The 18,135-nt window shown below is 36.6% G+C and overlaps 1 protein-coding gene across 1 annotated transcript in view; it reads right to left on the reverse strand.

Moving 5' to 3' along the window:
* Positions 1-422: 422 nt before the first annotated feature.
* Positions 423-18,135, reverse strand: part of TRIM24 (tripartite motif containing 24) — a 58,690-nt gene continuing 40,977 nt past the window's right edge. The window contains exons 9-19 of the mRNA XM_035561679.1: positions 16,018-16,283; positions 15,262-15,426; positions 13,547-13,726; positions 11,589-11,724; positions 10,629-10,701; positions 9,065-9,233; positions 8,176-8,489; positions 5,208-5,340; positions 3,728-3,802; positions 2,260-2,409; positions 423-1,179 (exon numbers count right to left, since the gene is read on the reverse strand). Coding sequence (XP_035417572.1) covers positions 970-1,179; positions 2,260-2,409; positions 3,728-3,802; positions 5,208-5,340; positions 8,176-8,489; positions 9,065-9,233; positions 10,629-10,701; positions 11,589-11,724; positions 13,547-13,726; positions 15,262-15,426; positions 16,018-16,283 — 1,871 coding nt within the window. The 3' untranslated portion in view covers positions 423-969. The remainder of the gene's footprint in view (positions 1,180-2,259; positions 2,410-3,727; positions 3,803-5,207; positions 5,341-8,175; positions 8,490-9,064; positions 9,234-10,628; positions 10,702-11,588; positions 11,725-13,546; positions 13,727-15,261; positions 15,427-16,017; positions 16,284-18,135) is intronic.

Here is an 18,135-nt window from a genome sequence, read left to right on the forward strand (position 1 = left end):
TTAACAAGGACAGATGAAGGGTCAAAGAACAGGACATTTTTTAAAAAAAACTCTTCCTCCTCTTGTGTACTTCCAAGAGAATAACAATGCTGGCTGTATGCTCACAACAATATTTAGAAATTTGGAAAAACAACAAGACCTTGTGGACAGAAAGAATATTTCCCTCCCTCCCTCCCCCAAACATACCCAAAGATTGACTGGTAGTTGCAAGCAAACATATTTTCCTTGAGTCTGTGCCTTTGACTCCATTAAACAGAAACACATCAAACATATGAGACACCTGTTAAACAACATGGTACAGAAATACCATTATTTCTTGCTGGTGCTGAAAAAAGTGGTACAAAAGCACTGTATCCTTTGCTTCCTCTATTAAAAACTCTCAAATTCCTTTTTTCTTTCTTTTTTTTTTTTTTTTTTTTTTTTAAGTTTTTTAATACACTCTCCCTTACATTTTAAAATTGCCAATAACGTCTTTGGGAGTAACTACACTTTCATTGTACCAGTCAGTATTGTAGGACAACAATATTACACCACCTGTTTTCATGGCTTGTGTTAAATACAGTACAAAAATCAAGTTATGGCCAGCCACATGCCTTTGGTAAAATTAAATGTCCAGTGAGATCACATTTTCTTCAAACTCAGAAAGCCATTCAGTTGAATCCATGTAATGTTTTAAAATTTAGTTCTATACAAACTTATTTTCTTCCTCAAAGAAAAGTTAAACAGCTGTCACTCCACACAAATCACAATTTCTGTGCTGTTCCAGAAGTATGATGAAAGTTTGGAACTTCAGAGAAGCTTTCCACATGCCTAGGATCTCCATTAGATTTGTGTTTCAGACAAGGGGTAGGAAGTCTAGTAAATATCCACAAACCTACAGGTCAAAGCAGTCATGACTTTTCCCCTTTTTACAATTGACTGATAAATATTCTTAGTTTTTAAAAAACGTTCCATAGTCACACGTGCGTCTCATTTAAGCAACTGACGGTCTTCTCCTTTGAGGCGTTTTTTCCGGGGCTGTACAAAGTCATCATCTGAGTCATCACTAAGTTCTGTGTTCTCTCTTTCACTCTGGCAGTTAGGCTGTACAGGGAACTTTCTCTCAGGATACAGGCTAGTTAGAAGTTCTTCAAAGTATGCTTCAAGTTTCATGCCAGCATCAGCCACTTCTGAATCAGGCTGTTGGGTGAATTAACAACATCAATACATCATGAAATAGCTTTATACCTAAAGGACTTAATGTGATTTAAGTGCTCTCATAAGTTACAAAAATCAAATAGCAGTAAGAACAGCACCAAGAACAGCATCTTGGGAACACATGGTACCCAACAGCACAAGCCTGCAAAACAGAGGGAGAGGGCAGACCTTTTGGTCCACACCCCCACTGACCTTTTTCTCTGATGGATTATCACAGAAGCTAACTGCAAAAGCCATGGGTTGTGAAAGCTGTATAAAAAGATTCTACAACCTGTTACATCCTGACTGTTACAAAAAAAAGTTGGGTTATGCTCTGAAATATATAGGTATGCCTCAAGGGTATTAAAGTGTTTTGGAATAATTTGAAATGCTTTAGTTTGTCTAGCTTACAGACCTATCTTTAAATTACAGTGAAAATATTACTAGAATGGATAATGACCGAGTCTCAGAAGACTAGGTCTGAAGTCATTCATAGCTACCATGGCTGACCAGTTTCCTGAAGTAGAAGTCACCATGGCAGGTGATTCCCAGCTACTGAAGATGTCTGGATGAGAACCCAACTGAAGCCACTTAGAGAAACCTTATTCCCACTGTTAATTCTGTCCCCTTTCATGGTTCACTCAGTACTTGCAACCCTTTTTCAACACGTATTACTCCCTTACATGCAGTGAACGACAACAACAGTCTATCAACATTTAACTAGAAGTCATAAGGGTGAGTATAGACCTTCTAGAAGGAAAACCCCGCTGAATTTAAGATTTGATGCACTCAAGATTAAACCAAGTTTTTAGTCAAATCCTCACCATTAACCTCTATAATGAGCAATGATTCTACTCCTTATCTGTTGTCCTGCCATTCAGTTAGAGTGTTTGTTTTAAGCCTCCTTCCTTCTACAAAAAGATCTCTACTATGTACTCATCTAACACCAACAGTTTCAAATGCAATTTATGTTTTCACTAGGGTCTTATCATCAACCTATGTTTAAATAAGTTCTACCCCCACTCGAGTCTTCCTGAAAACGTCTAAGCCTACAAAAGCAGATGAGATATCTACTTTTCTAACCTCATTAAATTCAGCACAGTTTTGGAAAATCAGTCTGAAGTCCGCCACAAAATCTTCTGGCTTTGTGTAGAATGAACTGGTCACTTGAAGTCTTTTCTTGATGGTTGACAAGTCCATAGGCTTTTTGATTATTTTGTAGTAATCAGGAACCTAAACAGAGAATTATTTATTTTAATTATTTATTGAACAATATGTTCATTGAATATTGTTGTATAAACCTTTACATCTGAGGGAGACGGGAAGATTTAGTCTCATCTTTTGAAGTACAATTCTAAGATATATACACATTTTACACATATACAGTTTCTGGACTAACGGTGACACATGCTACCTTTGCTAGCTAAAATACTCTCTTCCCAATACCTATTTTAAAAGAAAAGCAAAATAAACAAACAATTGCATTGATTACATGCAATAAAACAAACGATGTTGACATTGCCTTTGTATGTCAAATGAACCATCTACTAAATTTCACTCTCAAGACTACCTTATAACAACTTTGGCAACACACTCAGAGGCAGTACATGTATTGCTTAAAGCAAATTTTGGACATGAAATATGTCCTTGAAAATTGCGGCAAGTTACAGAGATCAACGATTTTGGCATCTCAGTTGTAGTTTCTTATTCAAATGGAATAAGAAGGATACATAGGGGCATTATTACTTATTGATGCATTATTTTCCCACTGACATGTCTTGAGGAACATAAAAGAGGCACTGTTCATCTGATCATGTTGGTAGCTCTTCTGCATATCCTGGACTACAATTTGTAAAAGCACACAAGTAACTTGCTGTCATCCTTCCACTGTTTGATGCATGCACCCAAGTTTTCTCTAGCATTTTAAACTAAAATTTCCAGCTAATAGTGAGAAATTCAATTTCACAGAATGGCCGAGGTTGGAAGGGAAGATCATCTAGTCCAACCCCCTTGCTGAGCAGGATCACCTATAGCACATTGCACAGGATGGCATCCAGGCGGGTTTTGAATATCTCCAGAGGAGACTCTGCAACTTCTCTGGGCAACCTGTTCCACTGCTCTGTTACCCTCAAAGTAAAGAAGTGCCCTCTCACAGTCAGCCAGAACTTTTCATATTAGTACTATGCAGCACTCCAATCTTCAAAAATCAGGTAATTTTTTAAAAAGAAATATGTATCCCAATTCTTTTTTTTTCCTTTTTTTTTTAGTGACATCACTTGGCATTGTAAAACCGGTAGACAGCGTCAGAATTTACTTTTCATGTCTATTTTTGGAGTACTTTTTGAAGTAAAGTTAGCTCTTGGTGAATCATACTAGTGACTCCCCTTACAACCCAGTGTTTTGTCGTTCAACTGCCCTTCAGACAGTTTTAGTAGAACTAAAAATGTTCAATACACTCAATGTGCAGCAAACTTGACTTCTGATAATGAGCATAACAATGCCATTACAACCACTTCCATTATAATGGAAATGAAAGAAGTGAAGTACATACCGTGGGAGGAACTGGATCTTGAAAAGCAAGACTCATTTCATGACAGTAGAGGTATAGCAGCAACCTTTCACACTTCTGTATCAAGAAAAATATATACCCAAGTAAAAAAACTACATGAGTTATCCTAAAATAATGAACTACAGAAAACACCAAACAAATTCTCAGTACTCTCCCCAGCCCCTAAGCAGAAAAGCGAGCACAGAAACTGTATTAGGAAGCAAGCCTGTCATAACTAATGGTCTGCAGCATTCATTCTCTGCAATGCATACATCCTATCATTATTAATTCTCAAATGCATGCTATGAAGCCTGATGTAGTTACTAACACTGTTATTCAGCATTTGCTGAGTCTAGCAAACATTCCACAGAATAAAAATAGCACATGTGGCTCTTAGCTTTATATAAATATTCAGAGACATAACTAATTTTTTTTTCCTGATCTGGGCATAACTGCTCTATAACTGCAAAGCCTATAGTGCCTTTTGTTAGCAGTGGGGAAAAAATCTATTCCTTGTGTACCCAAGTATATTAAACTGGATCTTGAGCTTGGAAAGAGATTCAGAAAATAGTTTTCTGTGACTTTACGCTTGCTGATCCTTCATTGGAATATTTACGAGACTTATAACTTACATTTAAAGCAAAATATGAACAGAGCTAGTTTTTCTCCTTTCAGACTGCAAAGGCAAACAATGGCCCTACCTGTAGACTAAGCTCCCAAATACAATATTCGTCTCAGTATATTTACACAGGTTGCCAACAGGAACCAAGTAAAACACTGCTGCAGTTTCCAATAGACCTCAAAATTGCTTACAGATAAGTTTTTAATAAAGCAACAAATAGATAAGAAAAAAATTAAAAAGACACACCAACAAAAATCAAAAACAAGAAAAAGAAAACAAGAATCCAAAAGATTCTGGCAAGCAGTTCAACCATCTGCTCAAAGGCACAAGTTGTTTTTGTTTAACTCTGAGGTATAAGGCAAAACCAAAAGATGGTGGTTTGTTTGGTTTTTGTTTGTTTGTCTTCAACACTTTTCCACCAGAGTATTAAGAGTTTCAAACTGATAGAAGTTATTCCCAAATACTTGTGTTAATCTGTGCATCTTTGCTAGGATAGAACCAACATAGCTTTTTTAAAAGGATGGTAATAAAGTGCTTTAAAGACAAAAATCATTAGTTGATAAAGTCAATCTATGTTAAACCTGGAAAATACAAAGAAAAAATTGCTCAAGGCAAGGTCACTGTGCATTAGGTCACTGTTACAAACAGCGCTCAATAATTCCTAGAATGCAGTCCCAGTTCAGAGTGTCAGACCACAGGCACTTCTCAGACTTTCAGAATGTGCTGTTCAGCATGTTTATATGAAGGCTGCTAAGATCTCAGAGCTTATTTAAGAAGTTATTTCTCCTTTTTAAAATCACTTTTTTTTTTTTTTAATGTATACATTTCATAGTACAAAAAAGCAGCAAGACTCATCCTTACCCTACGGTCTATTGGCGCCAAACCCACAGTATCTTCCAGTTTTCTTTTTTCAGGGCTGTGAGTGGGTTTATCACAATCATATTCAACTTCTGGCTTGGACAAATCCCGACAGAACGTACAAATCCACTCCCCGCTAAGACAAGACAGACAGAAACAAGACAGACAGATACATTAGCCTCACTCTTGATAAAAGTAGTATACTCTTGATAAAAGACTTTCTACATATTTCTGGATAAGTTCTTCATTTGTGGGCTGTTTTTTTTCCCTACTTTGTGTCTTGTTTTGTTGCGTTCTTTGTTGTTTTGTTTTTTAAAACTACAAAAAACAGATAAGGACTGCTGGCAAAAACATTATTAGAACTTTTTTCCTTTTTAATGGCACCGGGTATCATTAATGGTATCACAATAGGGGCATGGTTTGTCGTAAGACTAATGGCGTCTACTTTTATTACTGCTAAAACTTTTCACTCCTTTGAAAAGTTTCACAAAAGTTCACAAAACTTTGAAAAGTTCATAAAACTTCGACCTCCTAGAATTCAACCAAAGCATTAAGAGTTGTACTTCGTAACTACAGAGAGACTGAAGAATTCATTTACAGACAAATGACGGCCAAACAGAAGGAAAAGTGTTAGTGTTATATTGCAAGAACCAGGTTTTCTCTCTACAAGCTTGATCTACCACGTATCCAGATTACCCTAGACAAAATTTTTTTTTGGAAAACTGGATATTCTTCACTCCCTAGATAAACTTTCAGCTATTTCTGATTTTATCAATTACAGTCTAAGAATACCCAACAGATGTAACTGACAGCATAAGAACAAGACAAAACTAGTTCTGGAAGGTGACTGTGTTCACTGACTCTCTCATACAATTTGTGATCATCTCTTACGTTTTAGAAAACCTGTGATGAGTCTATGCTTTTAATATAGTTCTCTAGAACAAAGACTTGTGGAGAACTTGCACTCTTACAGATAACCACAAGAGGTCTGAATTGTACTTTACATAGTAGACAACTCAGTAATAACCATTTATGGGACCTAACTGTGAGTACTTAGAGATCCTATAAGATCTTTGCAAATGGAAAACAGTTTCTTCAGAACCTTTCAGTTCATTTTGATAGTAAGGCAGAAGACTTGCAATATTTTTTTTTTAAAAAAAGTCTTACTAGTACTTATTTAGAATAATACAAAGACTTCCACCATCTGCTAGCTTTAGTATACGGAAATGAATAATGGCATTTCCCTTCAAAAAGACTTTGGCCTTCTCCCATCTTAGCTTAGCAGATTTATTTACATGATATTTTCACCTCTGTACCTGGACCAGCATAAAAGAAATGATGTGACAGATATACAAAAATAGATACAGGTCATCACCTAAAGATCTTATAATACAGGAAACACATGGAAGATGGAGAGAAGGCACATTCAAATATCCAAGAATCAGGAAGAGTGGGATGGGTTGGTGCGAAGGGAAAAAAAAATGCAGTGACCTTGTGAATCTATACAGGAAAGTGTTCTATCCACCTGAAGCAAGAACAAAAGGCAATCACAAGTAGACTGAGACTGCTGACATGACGAGGGAATTTTTTGTGTTTGAAGGACCTAATCCTAAGAGACCATAGTTTGTGAAATAGACCATTATAGTTGCAAAAAAAGCCATGAAGATGAGAAGAAAATCTGAAGCCAGAAGGAAACTTATTTTAAAATGTGGTTCTGAAGTCCAGGAACCTAGTGCACTTGTATCAGTATGCACCTTTACAACACCAAACACTTTTCAGAAAAGTTGTTTTTGGCTTCCTTGCTCCCCAGACATCATCATCTCAGTTCCCATAGAATGATCCGGTGAAAATGAGAACTCCTGAAGACTTATGTCTGAAGGTTTCATTTTAATATAAACAAAGTCTTGTAAGTTTGAAATTTTCTGCTGCCTCAAGGATTTTTTTCCTCCCTTCAGACAGGCACAAATAGTAGTTGAAGTGCTTACTGTAACTTGCTGGATTTTGCTTATGGTACAAAGCTGTAATTTAATATCATTTTATTTAAAGAAAAAGCCCTATAAATCTGAAGTTTCAAAAGGTAAAAAACATTTTTAAAATGTAGAAACATTTTAAAGAATAGATATTCTTGCAGAAATATGCTCATTCAGAGAAGCACATAAACAGAGATGATAGATATACAAAACTAAGTTTTTATTCAAATGTTTCATTCCAGAAAACTATGTTGATATTTAATAAGAAAGCCTAATATTTACATAAAAGCATTAAACAATGAGCATGTTATGACAGATGTTTTATCCTTTAATACTAATAAGCTTACTGCATAGCATTTCTAAGTTGGAACATCACAAAATGCCATTTATCTTATCAAAGAGACTAATTCCAGAAGCAAACGCCAGTAATGCTTTTAACAGCCTATTTAAGACTGAATTTTGAAACCCAAAGAGTTGAGTAGTACTTTTGCATAATCCTCTCAAGAAAGCCTACTACTTGTTTCAACACAGAATGCGATGTTACTAGATATCAAGCACTACATCCCATGCTTGGCATATAGCCATATTTAGCATTAGTAAATATATTTAATACTGTATTAAATTAGATTTTTCTTTAGGTATTTCATTATTATTAAATAAATGTAAACCTTTTTCTGTTGCACTTAAAAAACTTAGACTAGTAATTCTGTGGCCTAATTTTAAGGCCTCAGCTAATAATAATAGATGCCCTAGATGTAAGTGATCTTCCTTAATTGCCAAATAATTGAAGAGTTTTATTACAGATTTTGCAGCCACAGTAAAGTTAAACTGAAGTTTCAATGCAAATTCCAATTTTCACCAATTAATAAAAACTGCAGACTTCAAGACTTCAAAGATGACAAAGACTTCTTTGAGGTTCAAACTTCTTGTAGTAGGTTTCACAATACAAAGCTCATGTCTTTTAATGCAAGTTTAGATGGAATTAAAGGGGTCATAGTTACCTTGGAAAGTTCATCAGCGAAGGGACATGACAAGAAAGATGGAACACTTTGGGACATTTCTCACAACAAAGGAGCTCCCCTCCATTTTGACATACTGCACACCAGTCTTCATTGGGATCATCCTCTTTTCTGCCCTCCCCAGCGTGTGAGGGGCCTATCCATCCCGACTTCCCAGTGGTTGTATTCTCCAGCAGTATCCCTGGTTGATCATCTGTGCTGTCTGGTGCATCTGTTCTTATGACAGCTTCATCAGAAGTGGAATTATGATTGCCATCTAACAGCAATGAAGTAAGTATGCTTCTTGAAAAGGTGGTCTGTAAGAAGAAGTAAAAGAAGCTTTATTATGCTACTGATATGATTTTGTATGTCCCTAATTAGTAAACTGAACAGAATAACACATTTATATGTAGGCAACCATACAACTTGTAACATCCATGAAAGAATTATCATGTCATAGCAACAGGCACTTAAACACAATAAATTAGCTATGAGAGGCTATTTCTGGCATTTTAAACATTGCTCCAGCAATAAAACTAAAAATAAAACTAATCTTTGATGCCCCAAAAGCATCAAAGCAACGCTATTTATGTATATTACTTCACTATTAGAAACATTTCTTAGCACCACATGAAAATTTGATGTTTGTAAGCTATTTCCTGCTTTCCCAGGTTTTCAACAGATAAAAGCAGTCTGATCACACCAGTTAACTGAATTGGTAGAAGAAATAGTTCGATTCTGAGTTTCACTTCTTCATTTTATGTCAATACTTTCAGCTTTTCAGTTTTCCCCCGAATAAAAAAGTCCCCAACAGAATATTTGTAAATTATTTTATTCCCCAGAAACACAAAATACCCTCCCCAAAGGCAAAAGAGATCTTTATTAATATTACATTCCGGGGCCGGGATTCCTCCTCTGTTTCTTGCTTCACTATAACAATTGGGAAATCAAAGTTCTCATTTGGTGCACTTGACTCTTGTTTAATTCTGATCGGCTCCAACATAACAACTGGGACTTTATGTGTAGAATCAGCTCCCAGTGGCCGGCTAGAAGAGCCAGAACTGTAAGTGACAAAAAAAGGCAAAAAGGGAAATTTAATGTCAGAACTGTACATCTTTGGTACACCGATTCTTTCTGAGACTTCAGAATGCTGATCCATTTTGTCTCTTTGAATCCTGAGCACTGCAGTATTACTTCCATAGAATACAACATTCAAGTTCATTTCTTTTAATATATTTTGAAAAGGCATTACAAAAATGGAAATACAATAATAGCTTGGTTTCAGAAGTACAGAATTACTCATGGTTTTACTTCCCGTTAGTAGAAGGTTTGCAAATAATCTCAGTTTCTTTTAGGTCAAATGCACAAAAGCACTTCCACTGAACATCACCCCACTTTGGAAGAGGTGCAGTTATATCTTGGGGGAAAGTCAATGTGAGCTCCCCAGATGTGAGCTGACCATTGTAAACCACACAAGCAAATAAGCTAGATAAACCACATACATTTACATTTGCTTGGAAGAATTTCCTACAACCTCATAGCTCTAGAAAAACTAGAGCCCTACTTTTCGAACTAAATTCTATTTTCATTCATGTGCCTACTCATAATAGAAACAGAATAACCAAACTCAAATATACCATCTTATTGATTTTTACTATATAACAATAATTTTATGTCAAAAAAAATTCAAGGAACAGCAGACAGAAACACATTTTTTAATGCAACTAAACGACTTTCATGAAAAACATTTAAATAGTTTATATTTGCATGTTGTGAGTCCTACAAAATATTTACTATGTAAATGGAATAAAGCATAAAGTATCACACAGTAAAAAGCATCCATCTTTCCAGTTCAAGTAGAATCAATGTCATTTGATTTTTTCTCTGCATGAAAATTTAATCTCATGTCAGATGTATGCCCTAATTTATTGGAACACATTAATGGATCTGCTCTCTTCGAACAATACTGTGTAAACCTATTTGTTCATTAATATTCCATCACTAAGGGATACAAACATTTTTGTAGACTCTCAGTACATATCTAGACCTCACTTAACTAACTGTGCTGTGCCAGAAAATTCTTAATAACCCTTTTTATAACATCAGTTTCTTAAATCTGAAGACTTTTATAGTTCCACAAGGACCTTCAATACGCAACTTTTTCCCTTTAGCTGATTTTTCTGAATTTAAAACACGCCTTATAACTAGCATTCTTTTAATAAAGCCAACCTAGCCATCATTTACAGAGTTAATATGTTTTTAGATGTATTTTAGTAAATTACAAATGTATTAATACTTTTAGACAGCAAAGGTTGTTTTAATAACTATCACATCTGGTCTTTTTAGAAGAGAAGGCTAGGCAGATTAACTTCTATATTCATTACTGACAGAAGAGACTGAAGCATGTTCTGCAGAGGTGGAAGTCACACTTTTCTTCTCTCCTACTACTTCCTTACCTCTCTCTGCTCCCAACGCTGGAGGCACTGGGTGAACGAATTGGAGGGTGTATGTTTGTCACATTCACGCCTCCTAGGACAGAAGAATCAGATTAGAACATAATACATACCTATGCCAAGCCTGATACGTGACTTGGAGAAGTACACAGGTTTTTGGTCAAATTTCTCCTGCCTTGTTATTTAACCCATATTTCAGTACATAATCATGAGAGGACGAGAAGAAAATAATAGAGTAAAGGAGAGGACTAAAAAGGGGCCCACTGCATGTGAACAGGCTGATAATTCAGTACTTTTGCCTGGCTGATTCCTACACCTGATCACTGCAATTTCTTTAAACTTACCTTACTAAATTCTATTTTTAACTACTAGTTATGTGATCTGCTAAAACACGTTAAGCCATATTAGCATGCAAGTAGGATGAGGTCTCAGGACAGGGTGGGAGAGAAGAGCAAGGCAGATATGAGAGAGACACCCCCACTCCACCAAGGGTCTGGGGACCAGATAGCCAAAGAATTGTGAAGAGCATTTTCCCTAAGCATTGATCCTGACAAACAGTAGCAGGCTGTTTGTACTGTCACTGTTCACGTGGGTGTCTGAATGCATTGTCCTGTCTGAGCTGATCTGTCCGAGCACATGAATGCCATGTGAGTGCATGAACATTGAGTGAGAACGTATTGGGAACTCATGCTCTCATATCCAAGAGTGACAGTTTTCTGTGGATACAGCTGCATTTGCAATTTGCTAGGATCTACTATGTTTTTAAGGTCTGGCCACTTAACTTTGTTCACAATGCTAAAACACTGTCTCAACTTTACCTCCTACTAGGCTTTCTACAACTTTGCTTCACTTTCCTATTTCTCGCTGTTAATAGAAATAACTAATTCTGCTAGTGTTACCATTGCCACTTTATATTCTTCAATTATGCCACTTAAATAGGAAATTGCACCACAGTCTAATTACCTGAGAGGCCTGGTGATGGTACTGATGAATTTGGTGACTGCACAGTTCTGTTTGAAGGGGGTTTTGCCTGGCTCTGCTCTGCAGTGCCATCCTTCCTTGCCACAGTATCCAGTGTGATGTTTCCTGAACAATCGATCTAAAAGGCAGAAAAGAGAGGGGAAGCAGTTAGTTTTGGGAGAGGGGGAACATAGAACCAAAAAAAAATATCATGTCTCTGCCATAGAGTTATTTTTGGGCTGAAGACCAAAATGCACTTCACCTAGCTTTAGTCACCAAAAGCATGATGTGATTGCTTTAAAACTGATCATCTTGCTTGCACTGAAAAGGGGAATGGCCAAATCCAGACAGTGATCCATAACATTATTTTAAGCTGAGATGATTCTGGAAGTGCGATTTTTTCCTCCATCAGCTACAGAGAAGGCTTTCATCAGACAGGTAGCTTTCATATACTGAAGTAAGAGGATATGATTTTTTTTTTAATCTTCACACCCTCTTTCAACATGCTCACATTCTATACTCTAAAAACAACAATAAGCAATACACAAACTACTCACTAATCCATTGAGATTCTTCCAGTCCTGTTCAACACTAAAGAACACTCTGAGAACACATTTGCCCTGCATACTTTCTGAGCTGGGGCCACACATATTCACTAAAAACAGCAAGTTAACAGTTGCTCTTTCTAGTCATGGCCCAAGCCAGATTAACTGAACCTGGTCCAATATTATTACTCTAGCTTTCTGTACAAACTAAACATTCTGGTTTGATAAAGAGAAATGACATTTTGAAACACTAGTTTTTTGTGTGTGTTTCTTTTTTAATACACAAGATCATTCTTGATCGGAAATTAGGTCACCTTGGTTTCAGTTTTCTCAGTTATCCAGACACATCACAAATCCACAGGTAGCAACTGCATTGACCATTGAAATAAATTTGTTTATAAGCTAGACTTCTCAGAAGTGGATGCAGAAGCTTCTGCTAGGTCAATATATGTACAGTGATTTGGGCAATATATCTTCAGTAGCATAAACATAACCATATACAAGTTGAAAAGTTCACAATGATACTGTGAACAAAATGTAGAAATGCCTTACAGATTCCATACTTTCATTACTGTGTTCTGTAGTTCATCTTTTTACTCTGACAGACACTGTGATATCAGTTCACTCTGTTTAAAAAATAGAACATCTTTATCTAAGAGTTTATTGGGGAGAACAAAAGAGAGGGGAGAAATAGAGTAACAGCAAGTTATGACTAGAAAAACATGACGTTTCAGATATCAAAAACCTTAGACCATAAAAATAGGCTCAGAAGTTTTTGAAAGAAGAAAAATCAACTGAATAGAGATCAATAGCTCTAATGCAGACCTCTAACAAGTATGACCAATCAGAAGAAAAATGAAAGAAATTTCGAAGTTTTAGGAAAGACAATCTGATGATGCTTCCTCTACCACCTGCTCACATGCATGTTAGACGATATATGAAGAAAGGTACCATCAAAAAGAAGAGACAACAAATATTTGATTATGCCAACACTTAATACCCAATACAGCGCTTTCAATTAGTTAGAAATATATTAAAAATTCATAAGTTTACCAGAAATACCGTCAGCAGTCAGTAACTGGTAAATGAAACCTAAGTCAACTCATTTTTGTTAGTATAAATACAAGAGGGGAAGGGTGGGGGGAGGTGCAAGAGGCGGCAACCAAATAAACAAATCCAATCACAATTACAACCCGGAATGCTATTTTTCTTAGTAGTCCTACTGGCTGTTTCCCCAGAACAGTCCTGAATACTGCCAGCAGTGCGTAGGCAATCCTGCATTGTTGTTTCCTGGAACCGTCTCATTATGACAAGCAGAAGAAGAATTTTAAAACTAAAAGGATTTCTACTTTTTACAAACATTAAAACTGACTTCAAAACAGCACCCATAAAACATTGCTCATATGGTACACTTACATCAGGAAGAGATGGCAGATTGTAGGAGCTACCCACTGGAGAACTCAAGTCTATCACAGGAGCACCATATGTCTTCCCATCACATCCCGCAGCACTAGTGATTGTGGGACTGGATGGAGTAGATGTTATGTTGCTTGCAGTTGAAGTGGCAGTTGAAGTTTGTCCATTACCAACCTGCCACTAAAAAGAAAAGATGATGATCCACAGATATCCACAATTCAGCTCCCCTCACCCCCAGTACATACAGTACACATCCTGGTTCTAATTCACCAGCTAAACAAGCAGCTTAGCCCACTAAACTGAATCCAAATTTAACATCCTGATTTACTCTGAAGTTATCTAATTTCAGCGACCAATCTTACAAGACAAGGAAAGATGACAAGTAGTTGAAAACTATGAATAGAAGAAATAATGTGAATTCTTAACACTGAGATACAGCTTTGAATTTAAGTATCTATTAATATTTCATGCTGCATTGACAGTATTGTGGGAGGAATGTAACAGTTTTAGTGAAATAAAAGCATTACAGGTAATAGGCTGAATGCACAACTGCTCCAGTACTTTTATTAAGTAAATAGCTATACTGTCACTTGGACACCATTAAGTGTTTGATGCTGTGCTTCCCTTAACAACTTAAAATGATTAAGAAATTGAAATGCTGTATGTATCTCCACCTATCTATACATTTAACAATATGATATAAAGTGTACAGACTAAATTTCATTGCCATGTAGACATACACAGTTTTCAATGACTTTAATGGAATTTCATGGCAACTGCAGGCAATATTTGATTCTGCTCAACTCCCTTCTAGTCAGTCATTCTATTCACTGGTTTCTAGTCCAAGAAAGACATTACTAGATAATGAAAATACTTGAAAGAAAGGCTTGCAGACAGGCCAATCTTCTTTTCAGATGCTCACAACAGAACGGATTTAGTTTGTTATTACAGGTTCTCTTAGATATTGTACAGCTTTCTTCAATTCTGTTCAAATTAGTTCTCTGACATCATAAGCATTGCAATCATGAATGTTATTACTCTACTTCTCAGGTCACAAACCAGATTCTTCCCTGCTTGTCTCTGGCAACATGATCCTCTCTTTCCTTCAAAATACCTAACAACACGTGTTAATAGTTTTTTTTAATGAAGATTTGGCTTGCTGAACAGACAGAAAATTTCTGAAGTACTTGCTCCTGCCCCAGTTCAACTGCTGATCAGCTAGGTATCAATCACTCTTACTCAGCAGAGGTCCCACACCCACACCTTTCTATTCCTCAACTGTAAGAGTCCAGATTTGGTATAATTTGGAGAATGGCTGCAGCTATGACTTTTTAGTCAAGCTTTTACCTGGTTTCTAGTAAAGTTGTTACCATTACGCTAAATATTGGGATTTACCATTCTGTTTATTCATTGATTGTCATATATAGACCATGTCCTCGTTAAGTTTTGCATAAATGGCCAGAGATCACAGTAATAGCAGACAGAACGAAACACCTATGTATCACACATAATGGCTCACTTCCGTAGCAGTTTAGAACTGTCAGAATGAAAGAAACTTGACAGTTCTCATTAAGAAAACCGTGGGTATCTTGTCACAGAGAAGAAAGCAGTCTCTGTTCCAACTGAATAGCACTCTTGAAACATAATACAAAAGTAAGATGATATAAAGCACATTTCATGTTTTATTTTTACACAGCATGTGAAAGAAACTCTACCTGTTTTATAGCTTGCTGTGCCAAGAATGCCATCTGCAATGGGTTGAGCTTTATTGCTTGCCTTGGTAGGTTCTGATTTGGGGGAAATCTCATCTGTTGTGCAGGAGGAGCTGAACCATTGGACTTAGGGCTATGATTCTGAAAATGAATCAAGCGCGGAGGTGCCTGCGTGAAGAAAAATTCTGTAAGTTAAGTGATATCAATTCAGTGTTCCAGAAATTGTTAATGCCCTTCACTTTTGAAGCACTTACATTAAATGCAAACAGAGTATCGTCCCATTTACCTGAATGATCACACAACACATTGAAAATTAAAAACAAAACCTAGTATACAGTTTTGAATCATTCTGACATAATAAATGCAGATATGTCACAAGAGCTAGTAAGAACATTCCAATTTTGAAAGTTATATGGGAGAACCACAGTTCCATGCAAACTGTGTGTGAATGACACATTCACTTCATAATAATTTGACAAAACATAGAATACATAGCTCAGCACTACATATGGTTGGATACCATATGATACTATTTTCTCAACAGTAATAGGCTGAGCATTACCACACATTCTGCCAGACAAGTTTAAAATGGCCATTCAATGCTCAGTAAAGAACGTGTTCCCTAGCCAATTCACGTAGCCATCAGCTAAACATGAAGCTATCTGAAATTCTGTATCTAGATCTAATTTCTTTCTTTACTTTCTCCTTCTTTAGCAACATGGAAAAAAAGAATCTTCTCTAGAAATAGTCATATCTTACCTGATGAGAAGCAGGAGGCTGCTGCATAGCTCCAGGCATTCTTGGATTTGGTAAACCTACTGGACCTGCTCTGCGCTGAGCTTGCTGCCTCTGAGCCATAACCTGTTGCTGCATGTGCTGGAGTCGGAGCTGAGCCAAGTTTATTTGTGTTGGGAACTTAGACAGCTGGTTTGAAGGTAAGTTGCCTGCTGGCTGCAAATTTGTTTCCATCACAGGGCTCTTGGGCATATGCGGTGCTGCTTCTTTATCTTCAATTACCAGAGAACCTGGTTTAAAAAATAAAATAAAAAGAATACTAAAATATTGCAGTTAGAAATACTATTTTTCACAAATATTTCTTTTTACACCATAAGGCCATCACTCATTACTGTAACAAAAGATGGCTAAACATTAGATAAAGGACTCCATTTATGTTGTTTCCAGGCAAAAACATGGCTGTATTTTATAATGCAGAAAAAGGAGATACTAGCAAACTGCCTTGTACTGCAGCCTCCTCTGTGATGTAGATTCCCCTAGAAAAGTGTTCTGGCATCTCCAGAAGAACAAGGGAACAGTTCCTCTGGGAGAGGAGAGAACACCCTGATCTCATCAAAAATTTAACTGTGTTATCATACTTACAGGTTTGTGATTTTTTTTTTTTTTTGCCTCGGAGTCAGCATAATGGAATATTCAAATGGTATTCAGTTCCTGATACTCAGTCCCAATTCCTGGATGTGATGGGCAACTCCAGGAAATGTTTCCTCCCTCTATTGATTTATAGGAAAGCTTGAGTAGACAGGTAACTTTTAGACACTAATGCTAGGTGAGAGATTTTATCTGAAGAAATACACAGTCCAATTATATGAAGCTCTCATATAAAACTCTGGCTACCATATCCAAGAAAGATGAATTCCAACTAGAACACATGTTGATTTAGACTCAAGGGACTAGTATGCTGTTTTTAAAAGAAAAGAAAAAGAAAGATAATTTGTTTAAAACAGAGCAAGGTAGGGAAAGCTATAGTCCAAGACTGAAAGTTAAAAAATTCCAATAATCTGTGAAGGGCTGCACACAACAACTTTTCAATATAAGAGGGGGATAAACACTTCAAGTTCCCTTATCTCTCAGAGATTTAGTACCGCTTCCTAGAAGAGTTCACCTCCTGAGGTGGGCACACCACATGACAGTCTGACAATCCCTGTCGTGGCAGAATTTAACATCACACTACCACGTCTCTCCCCGTATCTGTAAGTCTCTGTGGATCCTGTGCAGTCTGACCTGACTCGATTTTGAGTAAATTATCCTAAGGAGGAGGAAATGCAATATGCATTTTATATTCCTCTTTTTCATCCCAAGAGCTGAGAAGCTATGCAAGAAGTATCCTTTTAGTTCCCTAGCTAGACACATAAGGGAAAGAGCTGTGCATAGACACAGAGGGAGTCTAGGCCAGCCAACATACTGTAGCGCAAAGTAGGACAGAATACTAATAGTCCTATTTTTCATATTGACACCTAGTAATTTGGGTGTTGCATACATTTTAATTACGCTTCTACCATGTCAGTCATTAACAAATATATTAGATGTGTTAAACAAAATGAAAAACCCTACCAACCTATTATTGCCTAATAGCCCTTACTAAGCCTATAACAAGTCTAGGCAATTTCCCATAAAACAAGCAGAGAAAAATGCTGATGAATAAAACTGTTTCCCATATATTTCCTTGCATGAAGGAAAATAGATAAATTTTACTTTCTTTCTCTAGAAAAGGGATTACTTTGACAAAGAATGGTATCAACTGTACTACAGTCAACCATTACCAAACCCATATCACATTGTTATTCCATTCTCTCCAAGTCTAATTCTGGAAAGGCTTTTGAAGATGTAATTAACATCTGTTGTGTAAAGCTACTTAACCAAAAGTTACTATAGGAGAATGATTCCCTTCCATTTTTCTAGAAAACTAGGGGTCATGTACAATTTGTGGAATTAAAACACTTTAAACACTCTATTTTCTTAAATACACTCTGAAATCCAAAGCTATCCCATTAGTGTACAGATGCTATCACCCTGTCAGTAACATGCAGCCTGACTAAAACCCAAGTCTTTCCCAGAGCAATTTGTTTCTTTGACTCTATCCCA

This window comes from Cygnus atratus, chromosome 1 (assembly GCF_013377495.2).
Source record: "Cygnus atratus isolate AKBS03 ecotype Queensland, Australia chromosome 1, CAtr_DNAZoo_HiC_assembly, whole genome shotgun sequence".
Classification (NCBI taxonomy): domain Eukaryota; kingdom Metazoa; phylum Chordata; class Aves; order Anseriformes; family Anatidae; genus Cygnus; species Cygnus atratus.